The 24,949-nt window shown below is 38.8% G+C and overlaps 1 protein-coding gene across 1 annotated transcript in view; it reads right to left on the reverse strand.

The window, feature by feature from the left end:
* The window catches only part of tox3 (TOX high mobility group box family member 3), a 41,380-nt gene that overhangs the window by 5,932 nt on the left and 10,499 nt on the right, over positions 1–24,949 (reverse strand). The window contains exons 2-3 of the mRNA XM_056758861.1: positions 9,751–9,813; positions 4,956–5,207 (exon numbers count right to left, since the gene is read on the reverse strand). Of these exons, the coding sequence (XP_056614839.1) occupies positions 4,956–5,207; positions 9,751–9,813 (315 nt within the window). The remainder of the gene's footprint in view (positions 1–4,955; positions 5,208–9,750; positions 9,814–24,949) is intronic.

The raw sequence follows: 24,949 nt of genomic DNA on the forward strand, positions 1-24,949 counted from the left end.
AGAGAGAGAGAATCACACAGACGTAACGCACGCAGCCTCCGCAAGCTCATATTTATCATCAAAGTCTTTTGCAGGTCTCTATGTTCCGGCTCTTCCCCAAGTGAATACATTGACATGATCAATGATTTGAACACGCTGCATTTGTCAACGGACCATATGCCCACTTACTCTTTTGATTTTCTTTTTGTCAAAAATGTTTTCTTCTGACACCGACTGGTTTGGCGAATATTGTTTCAGAAGCGGTCAGAACTGGTCTTTAGCTTTGATCCCGTAGCATGGCGCAGAACAGATGTAAAAATAATTCCCACAGAGGACTTCGTAAAAATCAGATGCAATTTATCTTCAAGCATCTATTTGATTTGACAACATTATCTTTCGCTTCCAGACACGACATCGAGTGATCAAAGGCCGCAAAATAAAACCATGAGATAATTTCAAATAAAAAGAGATATTTATGCACGCTGCACAAATCAGTATATAGAAAATAAAGAGGAGTGAATGAAACGTTCAGATGAAACCAGCACAAATGTCAGGCAGCTTTTGCTAATAGCAGCCTTTGTAGGCAATGAAAGAAATGTGATTTCTCCTGTCGGAGTAGTTTAGCTTGTAGAAAGAGCGAGTCTGTATTCGATCTGTTTATTTATGTCCCTGCTGCACAGCCTCCATTTGCATTTTGATTGGAACATTGTCTGCAGACACACAGCTCACATCTACACAGATGCTTTTGATAGTCTTCATAAATCTGTAAATAACTTCTTATCTGAAGAGCAAAGAGGCCAGATGTGCCCTATCCTCTCGTCTGTGTGTTTGTGTGTGCTTCAGCAAATGTTGTTATTATTCATGCAATCAGCCTATCTCCGCCGGCAAAAAGGATCTTTTTTATCTTTATTCCCCAACAACGTACTATAAAAAGTTTTGATGCTATACTTTAAGCGTTCAATATTAAAAGCACCTAAAAGAGAAGATGACCAGCTGCCAAACTATACAACACGCAGACACCTTTGATAGATGACTGTTTGGTTCTGCCTCTAATAGTGTCCTGACCTCTTTCATCAAAAGCAGTAAGCGCAACTAAGCAGTCAACAAAAACCCTTTAAAAACCTCAGACCTCTTTTTGCATCATGTGTTCGGAACCATAACATAAGCAATACTGCGATGGCGGATAAGAATCTGAAGATGTCGTGTCAATGGCCGAGAGTCTCGGGTCTGCTCTTGAAGATACCAGCCTCTGGATGCGATGGGGGGTGAAACGAAATTGTAGAGTTTATTAAAAGCAGCTTGGTATGAGCTGTTCCGTGCCGAAAAGAATGTTAACACGTTCAATTTCCATTCAATCTTTCCGCGGAGCTCTTGGAAGCGTTCCATAACAGAAAATGGGGTAAAATCATCTATATGGTAATTATGAGGATGAACCTCACAACTTTGGCCAGTGTGAAAAGGTCGCCTCTATTATGGGTAGTTTATCAGCCCCCTGCACGTATTCACAGCTGCGCTGGAACCTTAAACAGAACGTTGCTTTATTTTTACAAGCGTTTATGGTTACCTGCATAACTGGCTCCTCAAGAAAAAGACGAAAATGGAATTTTGAGACCACGGTAGCATGAAGATAAATTGTTTTCAACTTTTATTTCTCCTTCGCCTACTCTCTCTCTCTCTCTCTCTCTCTTTCCATCTCTCTGTCTACAAAACACACACAAGTGTCCCTGTTTCATGCACTCCTTAAAAACAAAGTCCAAAACATCATTTTGTTCTCTGTCCCTTTTCTCCTTTCCTCTTCCCTCCCTCCACCTTTCCCGTTGCACTATGGGTATTTAAAACTTGTTCAACATGATTTCATTTCATTTCAAGTACTGGCTGAGAAAACTAAATTACAGAATCAATCACAGAGAAGGTCAGGCTGAGACTTCATTACAAGTATTGCATGCCTGCATGAATATCTTTCATTTCTTACTGGCCCAATATGTCACAATGGCTGTCTGGCAGAAAAAAGCGAGAAGAAAGAAACATGAAGGTGAAGCGGGAGAAAAAAATCCACTTTCAAAGATTGATGTACAACTGATGTCACAACTACTCAGCTTGGAGATAAGATAACAAATAGGTGTAAAGAGAGAAAGAGAGAGAGAGAGAGAGAGAGGAGCAGAGTAAAGTGTGTGTGTTTTAGTGATGGGGGAAGAAAAATATAGTTTCTGCAACACTGGGCATATTTTCCCATTTTTTTCAGACAGCAATCAGAGCCTTGACGGTTTGCGAGTGTTCACGTTTTTAAGATGGCAGTGTGTTGCAGGTGTCCCACAAACACCTGCTCTAAACAAATGAGACCAGTGAAAACGCAACGACTGTAACCAAACTGTGAAAAAACATTTAAACAGCCTGAGATAATTACCTGTTTAACCCATTATATTAAAGGTCTAGTGTATGAAATTAAGGAACCAACGGCTCACTTCAATCCTCCCTTTTGAAGAATTACGGTGGCTGACACAGAACAAAGATGTGGTCACAATTCGCTTCTGCATTACGAATGATAATGCGCTTACAAACGCACTCTGAAGAGCAGATGGCCCGTTTAGGGCTACCATAGAAACAACATGGGCAATTCAATGTAAAGTGACACCCGGTGTATGTAGATAGAAATAGCATGAGGTAATAAAAACATAACGCTTCATTATGTAAGGTCATTAGACCCCTCTGAAGACATAGTTATGTATACAGCATTTCTGTCAATAGATCTTCCAAAAAACATCACACATTGGACCTTTAATTTGTTAAAAAATGCTTGGGAAACATACGCTAAACAAATATCAGCAAAACAAATCATTCATGTCCAAATAAAGGTGCCAGAAATACTTGATCTGCTGTTTATCTCAACACAATCTGAAGGAGCCAGTCTCTCTTTTGGATTCGGTCTAAAGCAGTGCTCAGATCCTCATCAGTTCTGGCCTGAGCAGAACGCCAGTCACATCCAACGATTCTCGAGCGAGATGTAGGAGCTTGTTAGGAGAACAGATTAAATAAATAATGACTTCACATTCAAAATCCTGCCAGGCTTCTTCACAGCTGAGAAATGGATTTCGCCGAGCTGGGTTTGTCCAGCAGCATCTGCGGCTAATTTCACCTGACAGACGTACAGCATCAGTGGGAAGGAATTAGAGGAATATCTGGCACAAATTCAGGAACACGGAAAGCAAATGAAACTAGCCTGTTTTAATCTTTTAGACGTGCCTTGTAGAACGATCTGATTTACCTTCACACACAACTACAGATGCAATCCTTCTATAACAGTTTTCAGTGCATTTCTGGTTTATGCCCTTGCTGCTCATACATCCACTGAAATATTACATCAATGTGATCCTGAACCGTCCTTCTTGGTCCTTCATGCTACATTAGATTAATACAAGATCTAAAATACATCAAAATCACTAAAGGACGACGCTAGAGGTTACAAATCTAACTTCCCTGCAGAGTCCTTTACAAATATAAGACACTGATTCAACGGCACGACGCTGTCCGCACAAGTCCCAGAGAGCATTACAAACTGAGATCAATTCCATTAAGAGGAGAGACTGAGAGTCTTTCAGGAGGACACTGAGTGATGAGCGACAGAAAAGATTCCGAGGGATGGTCACAATGCCACCAGACGCTGAGCAGAGCGCCCCAATCCCGCTAATATAGTCCCCACACAATCACCAGCAGTGTCTACAGAAATAGCTGCTAAAGAGGAATAATGTTGGGGAATCGAATCTAATCCCTTCACAGTGCAGTGAGAACCGTCCACGTTGTAATTGTGTCGAGGTTCCGTTTTTTTTTTCCGGCTGCATACGAGCTTAACTGAGCATGTAATGAAAATTCTTTAGGCAAAAAGCCTTCCGGCGGTCACTTATGCAGCACAGATATTTTAAAAGCTGCAATTATTTTACTCGCCAGCAGCGTGGACGGCCAGGAGAAGAGCAGTAAAACTTGATGGTGCCTGTCGATATTGGAATGCAAATAAAGATGTATAATTCCATATGTACACATAAGTAGAAAGAGAGTCATTTTTTTCAGATTCAAGCTCATGAAAACGCACAGATGTCTGCCTCACATCATCTGCCGGCTAATGTCATTTTGTGTCCTTTAATGTATTCAAAGTTACTTGACAGTGATTTTATTCTTATAATAGTGGTTTTAATATATCTAGTCAGGCCGTGGCATTTTCAAAGCTTCCTCATCGCTGAATCCATCTCTGTGGCATTTAGAAGCCATTTCTCGATCAGAATTAACAGCCATAAAAGCTTGATCGTAAAACATGATTGTTATGAAGCAAATGCTTACCTAGACCTTTCGTTTTAATGTATAAAGTGTATGTAATAGTCGTGCGTAAAATTGACTAATTTCAGAAATGCGTTTGAGTACACATGATGCTATCGCTGAGTTTTTTTTACCTAAGGGAGGGGTTCAAACAGACCAATCACAGCGCATGCGGTCCGCGTTGAGTTGACGTGTTCTACATTTTTGGAGAAGTGAGCGTCAGGCTATGGTGTAGGGTACGCGGCTCTGCGTAAGCTACGCTGTAGGTTACGGCGAAGGTCCTAAGCACGACTATAACTTACGCTTTAGTCATCACAGTGATACAAGGTTACAGAATAATTATATTCAGCTAAATCTGACAATGTTTTACTGGATGTGTTGCCTCTTGGCAAGACTGCTGTGACTGTATGTTCTCAACTGTTTACAAGTAAAAACCCACTTTTATAACAGCAACATATACCAGCAAGGTATATCAGCCACCTTAATCTGTTTTGTACAGAACACCTTTGGCAAACTTATTTGCATTTAGAGAAGGAAAAACATCTACAATTTATTCAGAAAAATGTAGCTTGGGGTGAACGGGATGTTTGAAATATAACTTTTTCATCCCTTGCATAACAACATTCGCAAACAATAAGACCTTTATAATGTAGGAATAACCCGGTCCTTACCCCTGGGTGCCCATTGTTCATTTGTCCACCTTCCTGCTCCATCATGTTTCTGGAGATGGTGATTGAGGGGAGCTCCAGGCTCTGGGGTGGGAACTGTGGGGTGAATGATCCCCGATGAGGGTTTGGGTGGTCAGGTAGCCCGGGGTAAGTCGAGCCCACCTCTTGAAGGCCCATACCAGACTCAACTTCTGGGGGAGGGGTGATAGGGGGTATTTCAAACTCCTCGTCGCCAAGACTTGGAGTGTGAAATGTCTAAAGAGAAGACAAAGGAGATAATCAGACATGCCAAGTTTTAAAGTTATTAACAAGAAGTTATAAAATAGCAGTAGAGCCATCTGCGATGCAGATGAATTTCCGCAGCCCCCGCTAACCATCGCTGTGTATGTTCTTAATAACATGTTACAAGGACAATAGCTGTAGAAAGTAAACACAGCCTGCTGATTTCTCATAAACTGGAAACACGTTTAATCTCCGAGCTGTGAAATAACTCTTGACCTAAATAGCGAAGATAAGAAAACCTATTTAAATCTCGCACAGAAAATGTTTATCCTTTGTCCATTATATTCTCAATGAAACAGGATGTGAAAATACAAGAAATCAGACTCTGAAATGAAACATTGCACCGCTACAAGCAGGAGGACATAATGAAAACGGCTTAATCTGAGCTGGATGATGTTTGTTTGAGGAGAAAAGGAAATGATGGAACTGGACTAATGGATTTACAGGACATTCACATTGATTATTTTGTGTGGCCAGAAGTGTCACACTTTGTTTTTTTGTTGTTGTATAAATCTGCTCCTTACATGACTAATCCCTCTGTCAGTGAATTACAGCATATTATAGTTAATTTGCCTTTGTTCAGTTTCTAAAGACAAAATTAAAATCTGCTCCCTCAATTTTTGTGCTTTTTTATCAAAAACAACTTATTGTGTCCAATACATTTGCTTAAGCCACATTAACATCGTGCAAACATAATGTTCAACTGTATTTCTCTTTTTGCTCGAAATGATGTTTTATCTTATGTTATTCCTCAATTGTAAAGAAAATTTTCCAATTTTATAAACGAAAAACAATCTTCTCCCTTTCAGTGCAATTCAAACACAGACTCTAATGTACACCCCTAAAAATAAAGGTGCTTCACGAATCACAATGCCATAGATTTACCTTTTTTTGTCTAAATGGTTCCATAAAAAACCTCTGACCTCTGAAGAACCTATTTGTTTCACAAAAGGTTCTTTGTGGTTAAAAAAAGATTCTTCAGATTAAGAAAAGGTACGAAAGAGATAGTTCCTCTATGGCATCGTGATTCGTAAAGCACATTTATTATTAAGAGTGGAGGAGATTTCAGGTTTTACTATTCTTGTGGGAACATTTGGACACAATGTACTGTATGGCAAAACCTAACCCACCCTCCAAAACTCAAATGCACATCCAAATACACATATATATTTGAAACTCGGTCAATGACTGTATGATGAGATCCAGCTGAAGTTTAAGTCTAAGAAACTGTTTTATTGCCACTCCCATTTTTTCTTGTACATTTTTATATGGCTCTACTCCAGCATTTAACTTACAGCCCTTTTTCTGCAGCTGTGAGCAGTGGATCTTGTAAAGGCAGAGGTGTGTTGAGCATGTTGAAGGCCAGGGGCTTGCAGCTCATAACACATGTTCACATTACCTCCATTTAAAACCATTAGTGGTCGGCAAAGCTCTGTCTCCCAATTCTCCATTAACACACAGCTACAAACTCATTTCCCCTCCCTGTGGCATTGCAGCAGTTAACAGTGTGTTAATCAAAACAGCAGCATCGAGGCATAAATAATAATCATGAGACAAGATCGCTCCAGATAACACAGGCAATCACATGACATGTGGAGAAAGAAAGAATGAAAGACATTGGTTTAGTGAAAGGGGAGCAGAAAGGACCAGAGCGAGAGAGAGAGGTGCTCTTTTCATTTACTTTACTTCATGACCTTTCTCTATGAATAAGACCTGCAGTGCCAGCATGTTCACAGTACAACAACCGCAGAGCAAAAGAAAGAGAGGGAAAACTAGCACTGCCCGACCTAAATGTCCTAACAACACAGCTGTACTGTAAGATCTGATACGACATTCAAAGATCAAATGCGAGGAAGAGTCTCTTTCTTCATCTTTTTCACATCAGAGCGTAACTAAAATGACACTGACCTTTCAACACAACAAAACACAACACTGAACACCTGACTGAACACAATGAGTGGAACGCGAGAAAACAGACATCAAATTAACATCTGCTGAGAGAGGTATAGCGATCGAATCGGTTTGGGTAAATGAGAATTGGGATGTTCTTCTGGCCTGTCTGGTGTTGCTCGCAATGTTGTGGGGTGAGCGATAAAACACTGGAGGGTGTACAGGTATGTGAACAAAGATGGCAGAATCAGTGCCAGAACATGTAAATATAGGAGAAAATCACTGTTCACACAAAAATTCTGTCGTCATTTACTCAAACTTGTGTGACTTACTTTTATATGCAGAACACAACAGATCACATTTTTAAGAATGTTGGTAACCGAACATCAGCTGTACCCATTAAATTCTATTGTCAATATCTTCTTTTGTGTTCTGCAGAAAAAGTCATACAGGTTTGAAATGACAAGAACGTGAGTAAATGATGACAGAATTTTCATCTTGGGAGTAACTATCCCTTTAAGTGTGATTATGACTTAAGACATACAGTCAATGAAAACTCCTCTCCTCTCAATATACACACTTGTTAACTCAAAGAGGTCTGAACTTATTTTGGATTTTAATGAAGACTTTGTGTGGACCATCATTCTTGCTTTTCTCTAATAATCCTACACAATCTCACAGCAAAAACGTACTGTTTTACGAGGGGGCTCATTTTGGATAATTCGTACAATCTTATTTACATTTTAGTACAATTTGCATTCCCGCCAGTCACGTTAGGTTAAGGGGTGGGGCTTCAGTATTACTTGTACGATTCACAAAATACAAATTCATACAAACTAGTCCACTGGTAAAATAACTACGAAATCCTGTGAATTCAGGCTGAATAATTATACATTTTTGTTTTATTCTCACCGTAAAAGAGAAATGAATGAAATCACTATAAAAGAATACAATACAAAGATGCATACAAAATTAAACTAACACTACAGTTCCTTATCAATATTCAGCCTGCATCCATCCATCCTTTTATCAACCCTAATATGCTACAACTAATATGATAACCAAAGTAAACCAATAGCACAGATTAAAAAACAATAACCCCGTTCATTTTGTAGATTTAGTAAACTGATTCAGCAGAGTCCTAAGCAGCACTTGTTAAAAGGCAGTGCATCACAATTACTGAGCACGCTGGTAAGAAAAATCGATAAGGCTGAGCTCCTAATATCAGTCAAGCAGAGAGAGAGAACCGCTACTCAGATGACAATGGCTCCGAATCAGCCCTCTCGGAATACCGGCCATTTCGAATCCATTTCTACATATACAGTAGTGATTACACATATGTAATGAGATTTTGTGTGATAAGTGATCTCGCTGAGTGGAACAAAATATGATGGTATCAGTTTCAGTTATAAAGCAGGAAGGGAGAGGTCACCTGATTGACCACCGTGATATTCTGTTTCCATATCGTGTTTCATTACGAACTTTAAGATAACGTCGTTTGCATACATTATTGTACGTGAAATCCTATTAATCTCTCAAGCCAAATGTTTTTAGCATGAATCAAGACGGTCAAACTGGATCTTATTGTTGAAGGTCTATTTTAAAAGATAAATGTATATAGTTTTGCTTTATGGCAAAACCTAATGTTTTATACACATATGCACAGTGTGAGACTCCAGAGTTGCTCAGGCTCTGTCTCTCTCTCTCTCCTAAAGATGACACTTTAAGCAGATTAATAATAGAGCTAAAGCTCACAGAAAACCCATCACACTGTGAAATTACAGTAGTCACTAAGGTAAAATGTCTTTAATTTCTTCTCAGCCTGAGTTACATGAAACAATACCTTCCCAACATACTAGAGGTGTGCCCAAAAAATGTATTCAAATGTTAATGCTTAAATTTAACTGTCCTGCCATAATACCATCTGCTGTATGTTGGAGGATATATACACTTTGTTACTTTAAATAATATCCATCAACGCTACAAAAAACACTTTTTCCATTGCAGGTGCCAACCTGGAGCTTGGCCTTGGCAAAGCAATACTTTTATCAAAAGAGTTCATGGAGATTGCAACTGACTCGATCAAATGTGCTTACTGCCCGTGACAAAGCTGTGGCTTCACTGCTGGCACTTCAAAATAAAAACATTTTTAAAAAGCAAGTTGACACTACAAGCATAAACAAACAAGTGCACACATTATCTTTGCTTAGCCAGCATGAATGCCGTTGAGATGTTAAGAGGAGGGATATTTGCATTGGAAATGTGATGGAAATCAGGCAGGAGTGACACTGTAACACGTGAGCAACAACATTTATTGTATTAAGGAAGCAGAGGGATATACTGTATACTGTGAGATATACTGATATACAGATAGCCACTGGTGTAACAAGCTTTAGGCATTACGGAAAATCCCATCGCAGATTAGGGAAGCATGGAGTGAGCAAATCATGTTTTATGTAAATGTAGCAGCTGCACACCTGCCGCTGAAATGACTCTTTTCTTTTCAACTTAAACAGCCAATTGGCTTTGTTTTAAAACAATAAGTGGTTATGCATGGAAATGATAATTTAGAAGTCCCAGTGTCAGTGATATAGCTTGTGATCATTTCTAGTTTAGAAATACTCACATCTGCCCCTAGTAGAGCTCCATTGGCATCAGCCATGTTCATGTAGTTGTTGTTATTCCCAAACTGCAAAGGAAACAAAGAAGAGAACATTAGTCATTAAAGCCGTCTCTCTTTTTGTAGTCGACTTCTAGCTCGGTACAAAATAGCAACTACATCTGCACATAAAAGATATATAAAACATTATTTTTACTAGGAAGCAGTAGCAGAGCAGAAAGTTAATTTATTCATTAGTTTACCCTTCCTGTAGTTTAACTGGTAAAGCGCTAAAAACTCTCAGATCAGGGGTTTGTTTCCCAAGCAAAGCAAATAAAGAGAAAATGTGTAGCCTGATTGTATTAAGAATAAACGATAAATAGATGGTAACATGTAAATGTACACTTGTAATAAAAACGACCCCCTATTGCTTATTCACCTCCAACATGCAGAAAACGTGTGAGAGACAGGTGTGGCTGTAACGGAGAAATTATCTTTGCATTACAAAGGTGGGGGTGAGTCACAAAGACATATTACCAGTGCTAAATGACTACGCAGACATGATGATGGATTGCTGTGTTCGTTACATCAACACAGCAGGTTATAATATGGGTAGGGTGGGTTTGGACTCGCCAACAGAAAAAAATAACTAAGAAATAAGGCAGTTGTGGCCTGAACATTTAAAAACAATATGCAAATAAACGTTGAGGACTCGTGAAAAGATAAAATTGTGCTGTGTATTATACAGTACATAGTATTTTAGAGCTTCGCTTCTAAACTGAGCTTTTCTTCTAATCCTTTCTTCTATCTGTATCCCTCTAAATCAGACATGATAGAAAATTGTTGAAATGGCAGCCATCCTATCTTTTCTTCAGAGACACAAACACACTGACAGGTAGGAACAATGGGCCAGCAAAATGAGGAATTATGTGTTAGCAGCTGGAGGGCCAGCACAGAGGGCTCTCTGTAACCAGACAAATCATGCAAACACAAACACACACACACAAACATCCACCAGAACGGCCGTAGAAAGTAATGTCCACAACAGGCCCTGATTCAATGCTGCAACCAACAGCAAGCTTTTGTCCGTTTATAACAAAGTGATTCCTTCAGATGTTACACAACCAGAAGAGTCGAAAAAAGAGGGAAAAAAATAGCTTTCTTATCTTATTGTGGAAGCAAAACAATAGCAGAAACAAATTAAGATCAGAGCAGAATGAGAAGAGCATTCATTTATTTCTTCCTTGCTTTGTTCTCTCTCTCGCCCTCATCTTTTTGTCTGAGTGGTTAGTATGCGAATGTAATTACAGAAGGAACTGTAGCTAATCAACTGCGAATGGTATCCATTAATTAGTCTATGCCCTGGAGAGAGAGTAAGAGAGAGAAAGAGTGGGGGATATGGAGAAAGAATGAGCCGATATGTTAAAAATCTAACCAGCACGCATACAAACCTACCCCTGCGCCACGCAAACACGAGCCTGCCGGCAGCTGCAGGTCTTGGAGAGCAGGTGTTTTGGGTTGAGGAGGCCTTTTGTAGATCTCACCTGGTGCTGTCTACACAATACAGCACCGTGATGTCAGCAGTACGATGTCTTTATGATAATAGAGACACTGAAAAATGACCGTCATTCTGTGCTGTTTGCTTCACTGTTGCTCTGCAACACCCTCTTAACCGTTGTGATCATATCACAATACTGCACACCGTTGAACTGGTGCTCAATGTCCTGTTTACTGTATCCCTCCCTAGGTACATTTAATTTCTTTGTTTGTTGTTCTTTTTGTGCTTAAATAATTGGTGAGGACATGTAAGCAGGGAGTAGTTAATAAAAAGCAAATGTTATCTGCTTAAGGGTAATATTGACAATATTTTTAGGGTGTCCTTCTTTATGGACCACTACGTTACATGACAACAATTACCTCCTACCCATCACCATGAAAATGGAGAATAATAAAAGAAGCTATCACATGACAGAGAAAGAGAATCACACTGAGAGAGATCACAAGGTGGATTCTCAGTAGATGGAAAAAAGTTTATGCCTCATTTCTTCACTAATGCGAGTCTACATAATACAAACAATAAGGGGAGTGAAAGATGTGTGTAAGTGTGTGCGATTATGCAGGGTGTGTGTGTGTAGTGGCACTGCTCCAGGCTTTAAGTTATTCATTCAAATCATCACCATTCACTCTGTTTTAAATCCCATTACCTGCTTCTCTGCCTCACATCACTGACACATGCACAACTCATGAATATTAACTGAACAAATGTTACTGTCAACATACGGATGAGAACTGCTGTTTAAAAATCACAAATTTACTTGTCAGTTGAGTATACAGCTGTGAAAAAAAAATCCTAAGATCATTTCAAAATCACATGCATTGTATTTTTATTTACTATAAGGCATGTGTTTAGGTAAATTTATCATTTTTACTACCTACATTTCAAATATATTTGTTCTGTCAGCATTTATTTGCAGAAAATAAAAACCGGAGAAACAGGTCAAAATAACAGAAAATATGCCTGTGTTTTTTCTGACATTAAATATTGCAAAGAAAACAAGTTAATATTCACTTTTAAATTCATGCATTTAGGGAAAGCTCCAAAAAACAAATATGTGATAGATATTTATCACAGTTTCCATGTGTCTTGTCATGCTGTCAGTCTTTCACATTGCCGTTGGATGACTTTGTCACTCTTGAGGTTTGTTTTTGTTGAAATTCATCAGACACTGTACTGTAATGACCACAATCTAGAATACAGATGGATTTGAAATGGTCTCTTAATTTTTTCCACAGATGTGAATATTGATTAATGGAAATATAATAAACATGACAGCTTCTACCTTTTAAAAATAATTTATATTTCTTTCTAACTAATGGTCCAATTAGGAATGTGATTGAATCTATGTACTTGTATGTTAGAGCCAAGGCTGATGGCCGATATGTTTGGCAGATTTTCTTTTTTCCAACTTCATCTCATTAAATATAATTAAGTAATAAGAAGTGATACAGAATATTGATTAAATGAAACATTTATTGAAGAAATGTCTTTTCAAATCAAGAGTCCGACCCACAGACCGATTTAAGCAGGAAAGTTAACGTACACGTTTTAGCCAGAAGTTTGTCTTCAACAAGGCATGGCTTCAGACTGCGAGTTGTTCCATCTCACACTCAGTTTCAGAGGGAGAGAAATTCTCCGGTTCAGAAACAGTTGTTGAAGTTCAAAACTATATGTCGGAGCCGATAGCCTAGTGGGCAGTGCTCCGACATGTGGCGCGGTTGCCCATCGGATTAGAATCCATTCTCCTGGTCCTTTCCCGAACCCGCCTCCTTCTCTCTCCCACTTCGCTTCCTGTCCTCTCTGCAACTAAACTGTTCAATTAAAGGCAAGACGCCAAAAACGTATATTTTAAAAAAAAAATATTATAGCTATACAATGCGGAAAACTGTAATAATTTAGCCGCTGGGCTCGTCACCAGGTTTTCGTACCAGTGCAAACATGTAGCCTAAACCATTTGCTTGCCAACAACAGAGTTCCAAAACGTTACTGGCATTCTTAAGTAGCATCATATTTAATCAATGAAATTTACAAGGCTAGATTAAGAACGAAGGATAGAAAGAATTTGAGTCTTACTATTTTCTTGTGAAGTTATCAGGTAGTTAAAAAGTTAAAAGGCATCACAGATGTACCTGCCTGTTAATCGGCCTAGTTTGTGGCACAATCGGCCAATGCCAAATGATTACAAAATCCCCAAAATCTGCCGGTTTATCAGCAGACAAATCAATCGGATGACCTCTTACCAAGCTTGTGTGTTTGTGTGAAACTACTGTAACACACAACCTCCATTTTATTGCTTTTATAAAATGTGAATGATACTTAAACGATACTTAAGCATTCTTGAAAGGTCTGACTGGTTTTGGACCCAAGCGTCCATACCAGGCAGCATTTCATAACCTTAGTGTTTATATATTCCTATGCAAGTGTTTCCAAAGGGAAAATAAGCTATTATTACAACACTGAATTCAATCACCCAGGGGAAAAAACAATATTGTAGAACTACGTCCTGAAATAAACCAAAAAGTAAATATCCACTTGTGAAGTCTATGATCGTGGCCAACGGTCTGTCTGTAGAATTACTGAGGTAATAATGCCATTATATGTGAGTGGGAGAGTTGGACAAACATACCAAAGTTTAACGTATTCAAAATCGTTTTATAGTATAAATATAACACCTTCAGTCCTAATTAATTAAAAGATGGCAACTTCAGGTTGCAAACACTGTGAATAAATGCACAAAAACACAGGTGTTTTAGTAAAAGAGTGCTACACCCAAAAAACATAAAACTACACACATCTTCTCACAGGGGACTATGTAAACTGACGTGTTTGCTCAGTAGGCCCACACAAAGACCCTGAAGCAGTGCTGTTCTGATCTGCAGGAGGAATCGATCACCAAAAGTCAGTTTAAAGCTAAAATCATTACATGAAACTACCACACACACACAGAGAGAACACAATCATAATCTGCTTTAGACTGTCAACTCTTTCTCTCTCATTCTTTATTCTACCTGTCTCTTTAACGCTGTTCTATTCTTTTAAACACACCTCCCAGTTAAAAAAAACAAGACTGGCAGAATTGTTTTTATAATGGATTAAAGAAACAAATTACAAGAATTGCATTACAGGATGCTATGAAGGCTCTCCCTATATCAGCTAATTGGGTACAAATATATTGGGAAAAGAAATACTGAGAAGATTTGAACTAGGGACCATTTCCAAAATGCAGTTATGCAAGTGGCTTAAATGAAATGTGACAGGTGAATGATATGAAATAGATACATAGAGTGAATTAATTGAGTAAATTAAGTAAATTAATTTCAGCATATTTTACAAGCACTTAACAAAGTACAATCCTAATAGCAATAATGATAATGTACCGCGCCAACGCACAATGTGTCCATCTATTTCACCACATATTTTAAAGTACACCACAGAATCCACGCAGAAGTGTACTAGGGATGAACTGCCATCTCCCACTGCACCAGCATCGGTTTCTACCATGTAAGAGACTCGCACCAGAGGGCCGTTTTGTCTCATCTACATAGCTCCGATTAATGACAGCCCCCATACCTTCCTGTGTTCAATTCACACACCAGCTCTGCTATTTGAGTCCTTACATAAAACCTTTAAAGAAGCATTGCAAGGCCAAAGTTTCATCTTTGATCTCGCTGGGCACAGCACTATTGACTCACTACCACAGAAAAGCTAACACCCTGGATATAGCTTCAAGAGATTCTCACAATAGAACCGGACGCTCAGTCACTTACAAACACAATCTCAGGAAAGTCAGGAAATAGATTGTATGGATGCTGATATCAAAAAAGTAACAGCATAAAAGGGTAACACTTTCCAAATGGTTTGATTCATGGACATTTAGATAATGCACTGGGTATCATGAACTAACATTTACATTTAGTCATTTAGCTTTTATCCAAAGCAACTTACAGAGAGTTCAGGGAGCAATAAGCGATATGTCATACAGGAGCAATAATAAAATAGGTGCTAATACAAAGTTTCTAGTTTCAGCAAAAGCTAGACCAATACATGTTGAGAGAAAGCGAGAGGGAGAGTGTTTTTTTTCTCTCATTTGTCTGTCAAGTATTTATAGAGTTTAAAGTAGTTGTTTGAATGTTGTGAGAGATGTGGTTGACCGGACTGAGTTAAGAAGAATGTTCCACCAGGAAGGAGTTCAGAAGGAGAATGAGCGGGAAAGCAATGTACTGCGCTTATGAGAAGGCAATACAAGACAGTTCTTGATGGGGTGTAGGAGGGTGGGAAAGTATGCCGGTGCAGATACAGTGATAGTCCTGTAGACAACAATGAACGTTTAGCATTTTTATTGTTAATGTTATTTTGATCAATTAAAGGTTCAATTTACATAAAAAAATGAAAATTCTATCATCATTTTCTGCCCCTCTTGTCATTTCACAGATGTATGGTTTTCTTTCTTCTTGACTTGCATTGGTTTATGTACATATAGAAGAGAATGGGTTAAAATTGCAAGAGGGTGAGTAAATGATGACAGAATTCTCATTTTGAGGTGAACTAGCACTTTATTGTTATTTTTATACATTTTGGGGCAGTTTCTCGCACAGGGATTAGACTAGTCCTAGACTAAAAAAAATGTAAAAGCTGTCCAAACAGAAAACAGCTTGCACGGACATATCTTAAAATACATCATTGCCTTTGTGTTGTCTCAAAATGCACTTTTCATGTACATTTCCTAATTAAACTAAGGCCTAGTCCTGGTTTAAGATAATCCCTGTCTGGCAAATCACCCCGATGAAACATAATTTAAGCAGCTAGAAATGTACAAAGTGTGTATGAGTTAAAAATGTAAACATATATACATACATTTTTTTTAAATTCAATAAAGCAATAGATATTGTGTTAAAGGAATGTTAACAAAGCGAAACCTTGTTAAGTGTATCCTATAAAAGGTTACATTCATTCCCTCATCTACGTAAAATTCTCCCCTCAAAGCTCCCTCAGCAGTGTTGCATCCATAATTTTCATTACTTATCTTTCCGAGATAAATTCATTCAGTGTTAGTGTGTATTTAATGACCCTTACATGCTGTACACTTTCTGTATAGCTGTTTGCAGTGGATGCATTGCCTGCCAGTTGATGGGTCTGTGAAACACAAACTGTTAAGAGCCGACTCATACATCAGCTCATTATTCTGCCGAATACAGCACCATATTAAACAAATGGATCAGCCTACAGCTGCAGAGAGGAGCCTTTTGAGGGGCCAGAGGTTATTGTCTAATTTAAATCTTGGCTGTATTCCCAGGCCAGTGCCACATTCCAATTTGAGACAGTGTAGCCTGGCGCCACTGACAGGAGCCTTTCTGAAAACACAGTTATGGCCGCCCTCCAGAAATGTGTCAAGAAGCGGAGCAATCAACAGGTTGTGGAAGATTAACAGTGCAGTTGGTTTAAATTAGCCCGAATAATGAAAACGTTAAAATATTGATGACTGGTTTATAGGTTTTGTGCCTGTTGCATTTACACAGCTGTACAGCAATACGGGTGTTGTTCATGTAGGACAAACTGTACTCCAGACCTCATGCTAAATAAAACTAAATAACAGCTGGAGGCATCAAAACCAAAAAGAATAAATACAAGCTCAATTCCTGAATGCTTCCCATACGTATGTTTACACCTGAGATTTCATTTTACAGTATGTTCTGCATTTCAAAGGAGAGATAAGATTACAATGCCAAGTGCTGCAGAAATGAAAATACCTCATTTTACCTATTCACTTCTGGTCATCACGGTGGCACTTTGAGAGGCCTGGAACAAAAGAGTAGCAAGGATTTGAACAGATATGCCCTACAATTACTCCACTCCTGAAGACAGGGTGACATCAGACAGATCAAAGGGAAACAGAAATAAAACAGGGAACTACTGAAACTGTGCCACATCTTTTAAAGTGGAGTGGGAGAATTTATCTTCAGTACCAAAGACGTTTTAAGACACAAGAGAGAGTGAAAACCATCCTTTGTGATGCAGCTACAACAACAAACACAAATGTATTAAAGCATCTGTCAACATGCTTTTCAATCATTCACTCCAAACAATGCATATCAAAGAACTAAATACTTTTAATGTAAATCAACACGCTTCATAAATAGATAACATGCTACAAAGAAAACCATTTTAAAAACTCACCACATTCAAATAAACAGTCGGCATCCGTGTCGCTAATGAAACGTATGAGTCTATTTGCAATTAAGCAAAATTCTAGCTAAAGCTTCGGTAAATACTTCAGTCTTGCAATCTTCCAGTAAGGGCACTAAGGCAGTTTCCAATTTTACCCAATTTTACACTGAGAACCCTTAAAAGGGGGTCAATAACAGATCTTATATTTGAGTTGACCTATGTTACGGCCAAATGGGAGAAGCGCTGCACTAAAATAACACGGCGTGCAAAGCACACGATGCATTCCACAGGCCAACCATCATCCACAACACATGTAGACACTGTCCAGCTCCATCCGTCTTCATTAGGTCAATGTTTGACCTTTTTCTCTGCATCTGAAGAGGTCTTCGGGGACCTTCTGTCACTGTTAGCTTGGATATTTTGAAAGCAGCAACAAAATGGCTAGCCAATTTACTGCAACAGCAGGTCCGGCACAGACAATGTCGAGCAGCTAATCCGAGTCTAAGAGCAAAGAGATGCTCTGCCATGGAATGGAGCTGAGAATGGTGGGACGAGAGAGATTGTCTCTTGAAAATAGAGTGGAGTGTAGTGCTGAAGAGATAAAAATAAATGCTATTTACCATTTGTTTACACTAAAGAGAATCAAGCCTTGTTTTCTGGAAGATCGCAAAGCCCGACATCACGGCAGTCAACAGATGTCTACAGTTACGCTTATTAATCCTCCTGCACTAATGTTTATTCAAGAACACTGACTAAAAACAAAAACTTATTTGACTGAATTGTCAGGTAATTTGTCCTTTAACCCACTGCAAACATGAGTTAATTCTTCAATTATGTTGAAGAATAACTGCACAGACAGTTTTGGGGGGTTTTCTTCGTTGCAAAGCACAGATTTCAATTCCAAGTTGTTTGTTTGGTGAAGATCTACACCGAGCACATTCTCTCTGCACAGACACTCTTAAAAGCTCCAAATCGACAACACGGAAGATGCAGAAAGTTTTATTTTCATCCAGATCTCCCACACATCTCGTGACTTTCCAATTAAAATCAGAATGACTGATTGAGTATAATCGTAGCCAGAGGCATGACGTTTAAACACTGGCAGATTCGCTGTCAGTGTGGACTTGTCATGTACAACAAAGCAAGTTTAAAGCATAATTGAGGCCAGATGGCTGAATCAGATGCCAAGACAGACAGGCAGTCCATATGCATGTCCACAGAGTATCAGTATGACTGTAATCAAGAATCGTACAAGTGTCTGTCAGGCGAGTCTTTTTAGTCTGTGTTTCTTTAAATCAGCAGACACTATTCATTGCACCTCAGCATTGCAATAAAATGTCTTAGTCTTTAAAGGAATAGTTCACCCAAAATGAAAAATGTCAGGCCTCGTCATCGTTTGTCCATAGAATACAAGTCAATGGAGACCAATGGTTTTCGGTTGTCAACATTCTTCAAACTATCTTCTTTTGTATTTTACAGAAGATAGAAAGTCACACAGGTTTAAAATGACAGGAGGGAGAGTAAATGATGACAGAATTTTCATTTTAAGGTTAACTATTCCTTTAATTGTACCAACATGCTCTTGATCTCCCGTGTTAGCATAAAGCATTCAATTGTATTGTGCCTGCATGAAACACTGCTTTTTTATTGGAAAGAATAATGAGTTTGCTACAATGCTTGTGACCCGTCTCCAGAATTGGTTACGTCATTTAAAATAAGTCCCATGATAAAGCTTTCTGAAAATAGTACGGAATGATGGAAAATGGCTTACGCAGTAATTTCCCATCAATAGTCAAATACATTCTCTTTATTGGATGACCACAAATATTTTGCTTGACTAATCCGCCAAGTTCCCTGAATTATGACTGACATACATTAAACATTAAGCATCCCTCCATATTACTCTGTGACAAGAATAATATTATAAACATCCTCGTAAAATCCAAATAGTCCAACTAATCCCATCTGAGTAATTCCACAGCGAACGTTTTGGCATCATTTCAGTAAACTTTTCAGCCAGTAACAGCAATCTCTACATTAATCTCTCTCATCGAAAGGACAGGACCGGCCGAACATCTGGCAGAGCACCTCTGCTATCGCACTTTATGAATGATATAGAAATGGGATATAACATCGTACGTGTTCCAAAACATACAGGCAATGCTCCGGGGTCTAATTTATCATTGTTATTCAAGTGCTTGCTCACCTCACACTTAAAACAAAATCCTTCTAGATTCTAATTAAGCTCTAAGGTACCTCCCAAGGGTTCTGCTTTGGCAAAGAAAAGCACTTTGATTTATGTAGCACTTTGTCGTTAGCGCTTCAGGTCTGCCTGTTGCGAACACGCTAGTGATAAATATGAGCGTCGAGCAATTACTCATATTTGTTAATTAACTCCTGCTAACAATGTTTTCCTCCACAATGTAATGAAAACACAGCAGATTGAACACAAATATGCCCCATTATTTCATGTCTCCACCTACATGCAATTAAGATGAAAATAATTTGCAGCCGCCGAGCCCTCGCTGTGAGGGGAAACTTCTCTGGCATACCAAATAAAGGCTGTTTACCCGGCACGGGCGGCAATCATATGGAACTGATAGGTTTTAAATGCTGTAATTAGCTCTCAACCTTGTTCCTGTCTGACTGCATCCCACTAATGTGTGAACGCGTGCACTCGTGAATTACTCCCGATATCACGTCACTCCTCACAGTGCTTTAGTCCGAGTCGAGTTAGGACGGACATTACAAAGGCCAGACATTCTCCCTCTCTCGTAGAAAGACAAGATAGCTGAGGAATCTTTCAGAAGGACGGTCTATTAATAGAATGTGTCCAACTCTACTGGATTGAGAACAAAGATGTTAAGGTCTTGCATGCCAGGGCTGCTCCGGTGAAACCAATACGGCTAAATCAGATCCTTTTATGAACATGCCCTGAGCGAAGCAGTAGGGAATGTTACTGAAGTCGCATTGTTTATAAATTCATCCAACAAAGATTGCACTGATAACAATCCAGTCTCAGTTTGGCACGTAACAAAATGGCTGGTCAGTAAAGCAATTACAGACAGTGAATGTCAAACGGTATCAGGGTTTGGCTCAGACTCAACCCTAATGAGAAGAGATGGTAGCCTTCTTTTACACGGCAGTAGTCAGCCTAGCTTGTGGAGCTGATGAGTACACTGAGCCCCTGTGTAAACACAGTTTTGGAGATTCCAGTCTCCAGAGCACTGATATGTGGCTTAAGAGGGCATGGGGAGATGAATGCTCTCATACACGGTTTATCAGGGTGAGTGAGAGGGGTAATGAGCCCCAAACAATATACCATTGAGGATTTACCAATGGGTTTTATGGAGTGCAAGACTGCAGAGTTTACTGTCCAGTGGTCCAGTCCAACAGATTCTAACACTGGAGCAACATCTGGTGACCTCTACAGCAGTGCAGCAACTGTATGCACAAACACACATTTTACATATACATGTCCATTTGCTGGTTTTCAGTAAATGGAAGGAACCCTGTACTTTTTAAATTATAAAATGCTGTGTTGTCACAAGTTCACAAGCAATTCTTAATGCTTTTGATTGGTAAAATATTTACAAAACCCAGTTACAAACATAAAGTATGAGTAATAATAATGATTATTATCATAAATCATAAAAATAAAAATCACAAAATATGGAGATACAAGGTTTCAGAAAAACAGCAGCGATATGTAAAATGTATGAATCAGAAGCAGAATGGAAGTTACCAAAATAAAATTTGATGAGAGGTTTCTCAAAACAATTTGCTATTGGTCAGGTAAACAGGAAATTCCACCTCAAACTCACATCATTGGTTAACGTTGCTATCTTTTAAAAATCTAACAAAACAGAGCAACTGGAGCCCCAGAGCTGTTTACACTTTACATGCTACAATAAAAATACATAATTTATATATGTGACAGTTTACTGGGGGTTTAAAATAGAAGCGGAATGCTGCTAAATTCACAACAAACCTGTAAACCATCCAGATTATTTTATTAAAAATGATCAGTAATAAAAATGTGATCTTTTATTGACACAAAACATGTTTCTCTGAGGGATATAAATTTGAATTTCTTACCAACACTGAGCACAGCACTAGGGCAATTCCAGCGACATTTTGCGTTATGGACGTGACATAATGCTCTGAGAATGAATTTGTTACGAATATATTGAACCATCTGTGTATATTTTACTGAACCCTTGTTGATAGTCTAAACATCAAAAAATGTCAGTCTATGAAAAAATTATATATTAAAAAGAGGGAAATTTTTGGGAGACATTAAACTTTGTAGGATTTCTGTCAAATAAAATGCAAAATCCTGAAGCAAAAATACACAAATGAATGGAGAAGGGATGTATAGAACATAAAATAGTTACTTTATATTAATTTTCATGTGTCCATTTATGAGGAATATGGAGACAATCCTGAAAATTGCTCTTACCTGAACATGAAAAATCGTGCACTTAAAATAAAATAAATGCTTAACAAATTTGAAGAGAGATCTCAAATGGGTATTTGAACAACCAAATGTTGTTCAAATGTTGTTACCATAGTAAAAACCGCAGGAAAAAACAAACAAAAAATGTGCTAAGGTTGACATTTTCACGGAATTGCCCACAATTCATTTCTGCACTGTTTTATTTAGTTGATAAATGGTTCAGTTCTAATGCTCTAACCATAGGCTTACATACTGTAATTCCTTTTAATGTATCTTTTCACTGTTCACTTCTCAGCTAATGGAGAGAGAATGAGAGAAGGAGATAAAGGGAGAGAGGTGTGATGACTTAGTCGAGAAACTGCGCTTCTATTTACATCAGGCACTGAACAAAAGATGAGCCAGTAAGTGTGAACATCGTGTGACAGCAGATTAGCAGTAATGAAAGAATAAAAATGCTCATGTGATGAGTTACATACCAAACAGTGCTATTTAAAACCCTGCGGCCTCTTCGCTACACACCCATCTCAAGGCTTTATTTCGAAGAACTTTGCATAGAAGTGAATGTCATGTTAAACAGAATGATGGAAAAACATTAATATCTGCCAAAATTTTGATATCTGTCCTCCTGCAGCTTAACCCAGCTTCTGTGGAACATCTCTTCTACTACTTATCTCGAACACCGCATCAACTGCAATATTCCTCCTGTCCACTTCTCCAAAACCAAACGCACGATTTGATTCCTTCCTATGTATTTAAATAGAAGTTCCTCACACCCCAAAAACACGCTGGCACACACTAAACTCTCAGCACACTCCAGATGGAGGCCAGCTGCTGAAGTCTCCAATAGAACTTTATTAGAGGCTAAACGCAACATTCAATCACACTTTAGCGGAGAGTGCAGACTGGTGTTTCTCTCCAGGATTCCTCTGAGGCTTATAAAAGACCCATCAGCAATGAAGCAATCACTGTACAATTCCTGCAAAGCATCTTCAAAGCATCCACTCTCCAGTTTTAATATGCATATGAAATAAATATCAGCAGCTGGCTCAGCAGTGAGAGAAACCATATGACGGGGTGGCTACGAACAACTAATGCTTCACTTTTTCTTCCTTTCTTTTTATTTCAGTCTACATTCTTCGATCTGGTGGGACCTTGTCTTCAAACAGAGAACATGCGCTTTAATGCGTTAGAATACCAGTAGCAACATATGAATGTCCATGGCGGCATCTTAATAAGAGGAAAAGGACAGAGCGGATCCGTCTGATTTTTATTGCGAGAGAAAATACGCTGTCACGGGCATGATAACAATTTCATGGTTGGTGAATCGGATAGGAAGAGCAAACGTATGAGAGGTCCTTTTCTCTCTCCTCTGTCTGTTACACAGCATCATTCCACATGCTAGTCAAATGATTAATTGCCCTGGGTTGTTCTGTCAAGCACAATTTAAACGAGTCGGCATGTCAGCACAAGCTGCCAGCCTTTGGATATCAGTGCCCTTGGAGCAATTCACTACTACAGAACAAAACCACACTCCTGCTCTGCCTTGGGCAAGCGAGACAGGGGTGGGTCTTCCGCCTTTACCCACTGTAACCAATACTAAAATAAACAGCAGAGAATTATATTTAGAATCTGAGGTGTAACTGTAAACACAATACCAAACAAATCCAATCACAAATACGATGTGAGAAAAGGAGAAACAAAATGAGAGAAAACAAGAGCAAGAGCTGCCAAAAGTGTACAAGGCCTGACGTTTTATTTAACATAAATTACAGAGAATTACATTCCCATGCAAAACAAAGGGTCCTTCTTTCTTATCAGTCTAATGCACCCCTAAAAAGGATCCAATTAAAATACGGAGAGAAAGAGAAAGAGAGTGTCTTTCAATTTGAGTTCAGTGCCGGATTTAAAGACATTTTAAAGTTACCCAGCTTCCATCTGTGCGAGTGGAGGAGGGGCTACCTGCAGCATCTCTAACCGATGACCTTTTTAAGGTAATAGCAAACAAACATTGTTCACTAATTTCCATAACACTGCAGGTGCAATTTATCACCTATTGGGTTTAAATATCCAACTGAATGTAAAGACTTGGAGAGAGAGAGAAAGAAACAGAGCAGCACTTTTTAATCTCATCTTCAAAGTAAACTATAAACACATCAGAGAAACCAGTGCGCGAATTGAAGTGGGCCTGGGGGGAACCAGGACACCCCATAAGGCATTAGGGACCCCCATAAGAAATAAAAAATAGACTTAGGGGGTCCCTCAAATATTTTTATTTGAGTAAAAAAAGATAATGACAAATTAGATTTAATTCATGCAAAGGATATGGTAAACTTTGTGAATGAATTATTTACAATAATATATATCAAGATTGATTATTGGCTAGTTGTCATGTCTCTTTAAATTTTAAACGCCCCACCCCACGTCTAAAGACCGCTAAGCGCAGGACATCGTTGACATGACTGGTTGATTGGCGTCGCTCCGGGGAAGTTAACTTCAGCTAAAAAAAATTAGAATAATAAACGTCCACTCGCAGTTGGTAAGAGGAAGCTTCTTCTTTTTTGAGGGGTAATTTTCTCTCTGTATATCTGTCCACTATATTTATTAACTCTATGTCGGGGCTTTTGTATTCCTTGCGTGAATTATTATTAGGCCTTGATCTGGGGTGCCAGAGATCTCAATGAAGATGAGTGACAGCTTTTTAGAAATTACAAAGGGAGCGCTTATTGTTCGGATTCTGATTCAGAATTTTTTTTACCTCATGCTGCTAAGACCAAGGACCACATACACGTAGCAAAGTTTTGGGAATTGCATCGGCATATAAATGGGGGATTCACTCTTGAAATAGCTATAATTGACATATTGATAGCAATAGTTAGTTCCTGAATAAAGCAGACTTTTGGACTGAAATGGTTGAATAGTCTGCTGACTGACAGACTCACTCATATGAGTCCCTTGCCGCCACTAACTGAAAATAACTATATAAACTGAAATCGTTGAAAAATCCCCACAACACTAACACACAGACTGACAGCCGGAGTTGTCAG

Source organism: Triplophysa dalaica, chromosome 1 (genome assembly GCF_015846415.1).
Source record: "Triplophysa dalaica isolate WHDGS20190420 chromosome 1, ASM1584641v1, whole genome shotgun sequence".
In the NCBI taxonomy this organism is placed as follows: Eukaryota; Metazoa; Chordata; class Actinopteri; order Cypriniformes; family Nemacheilidae; genus Triplophysa; species Triplophysa dalaica.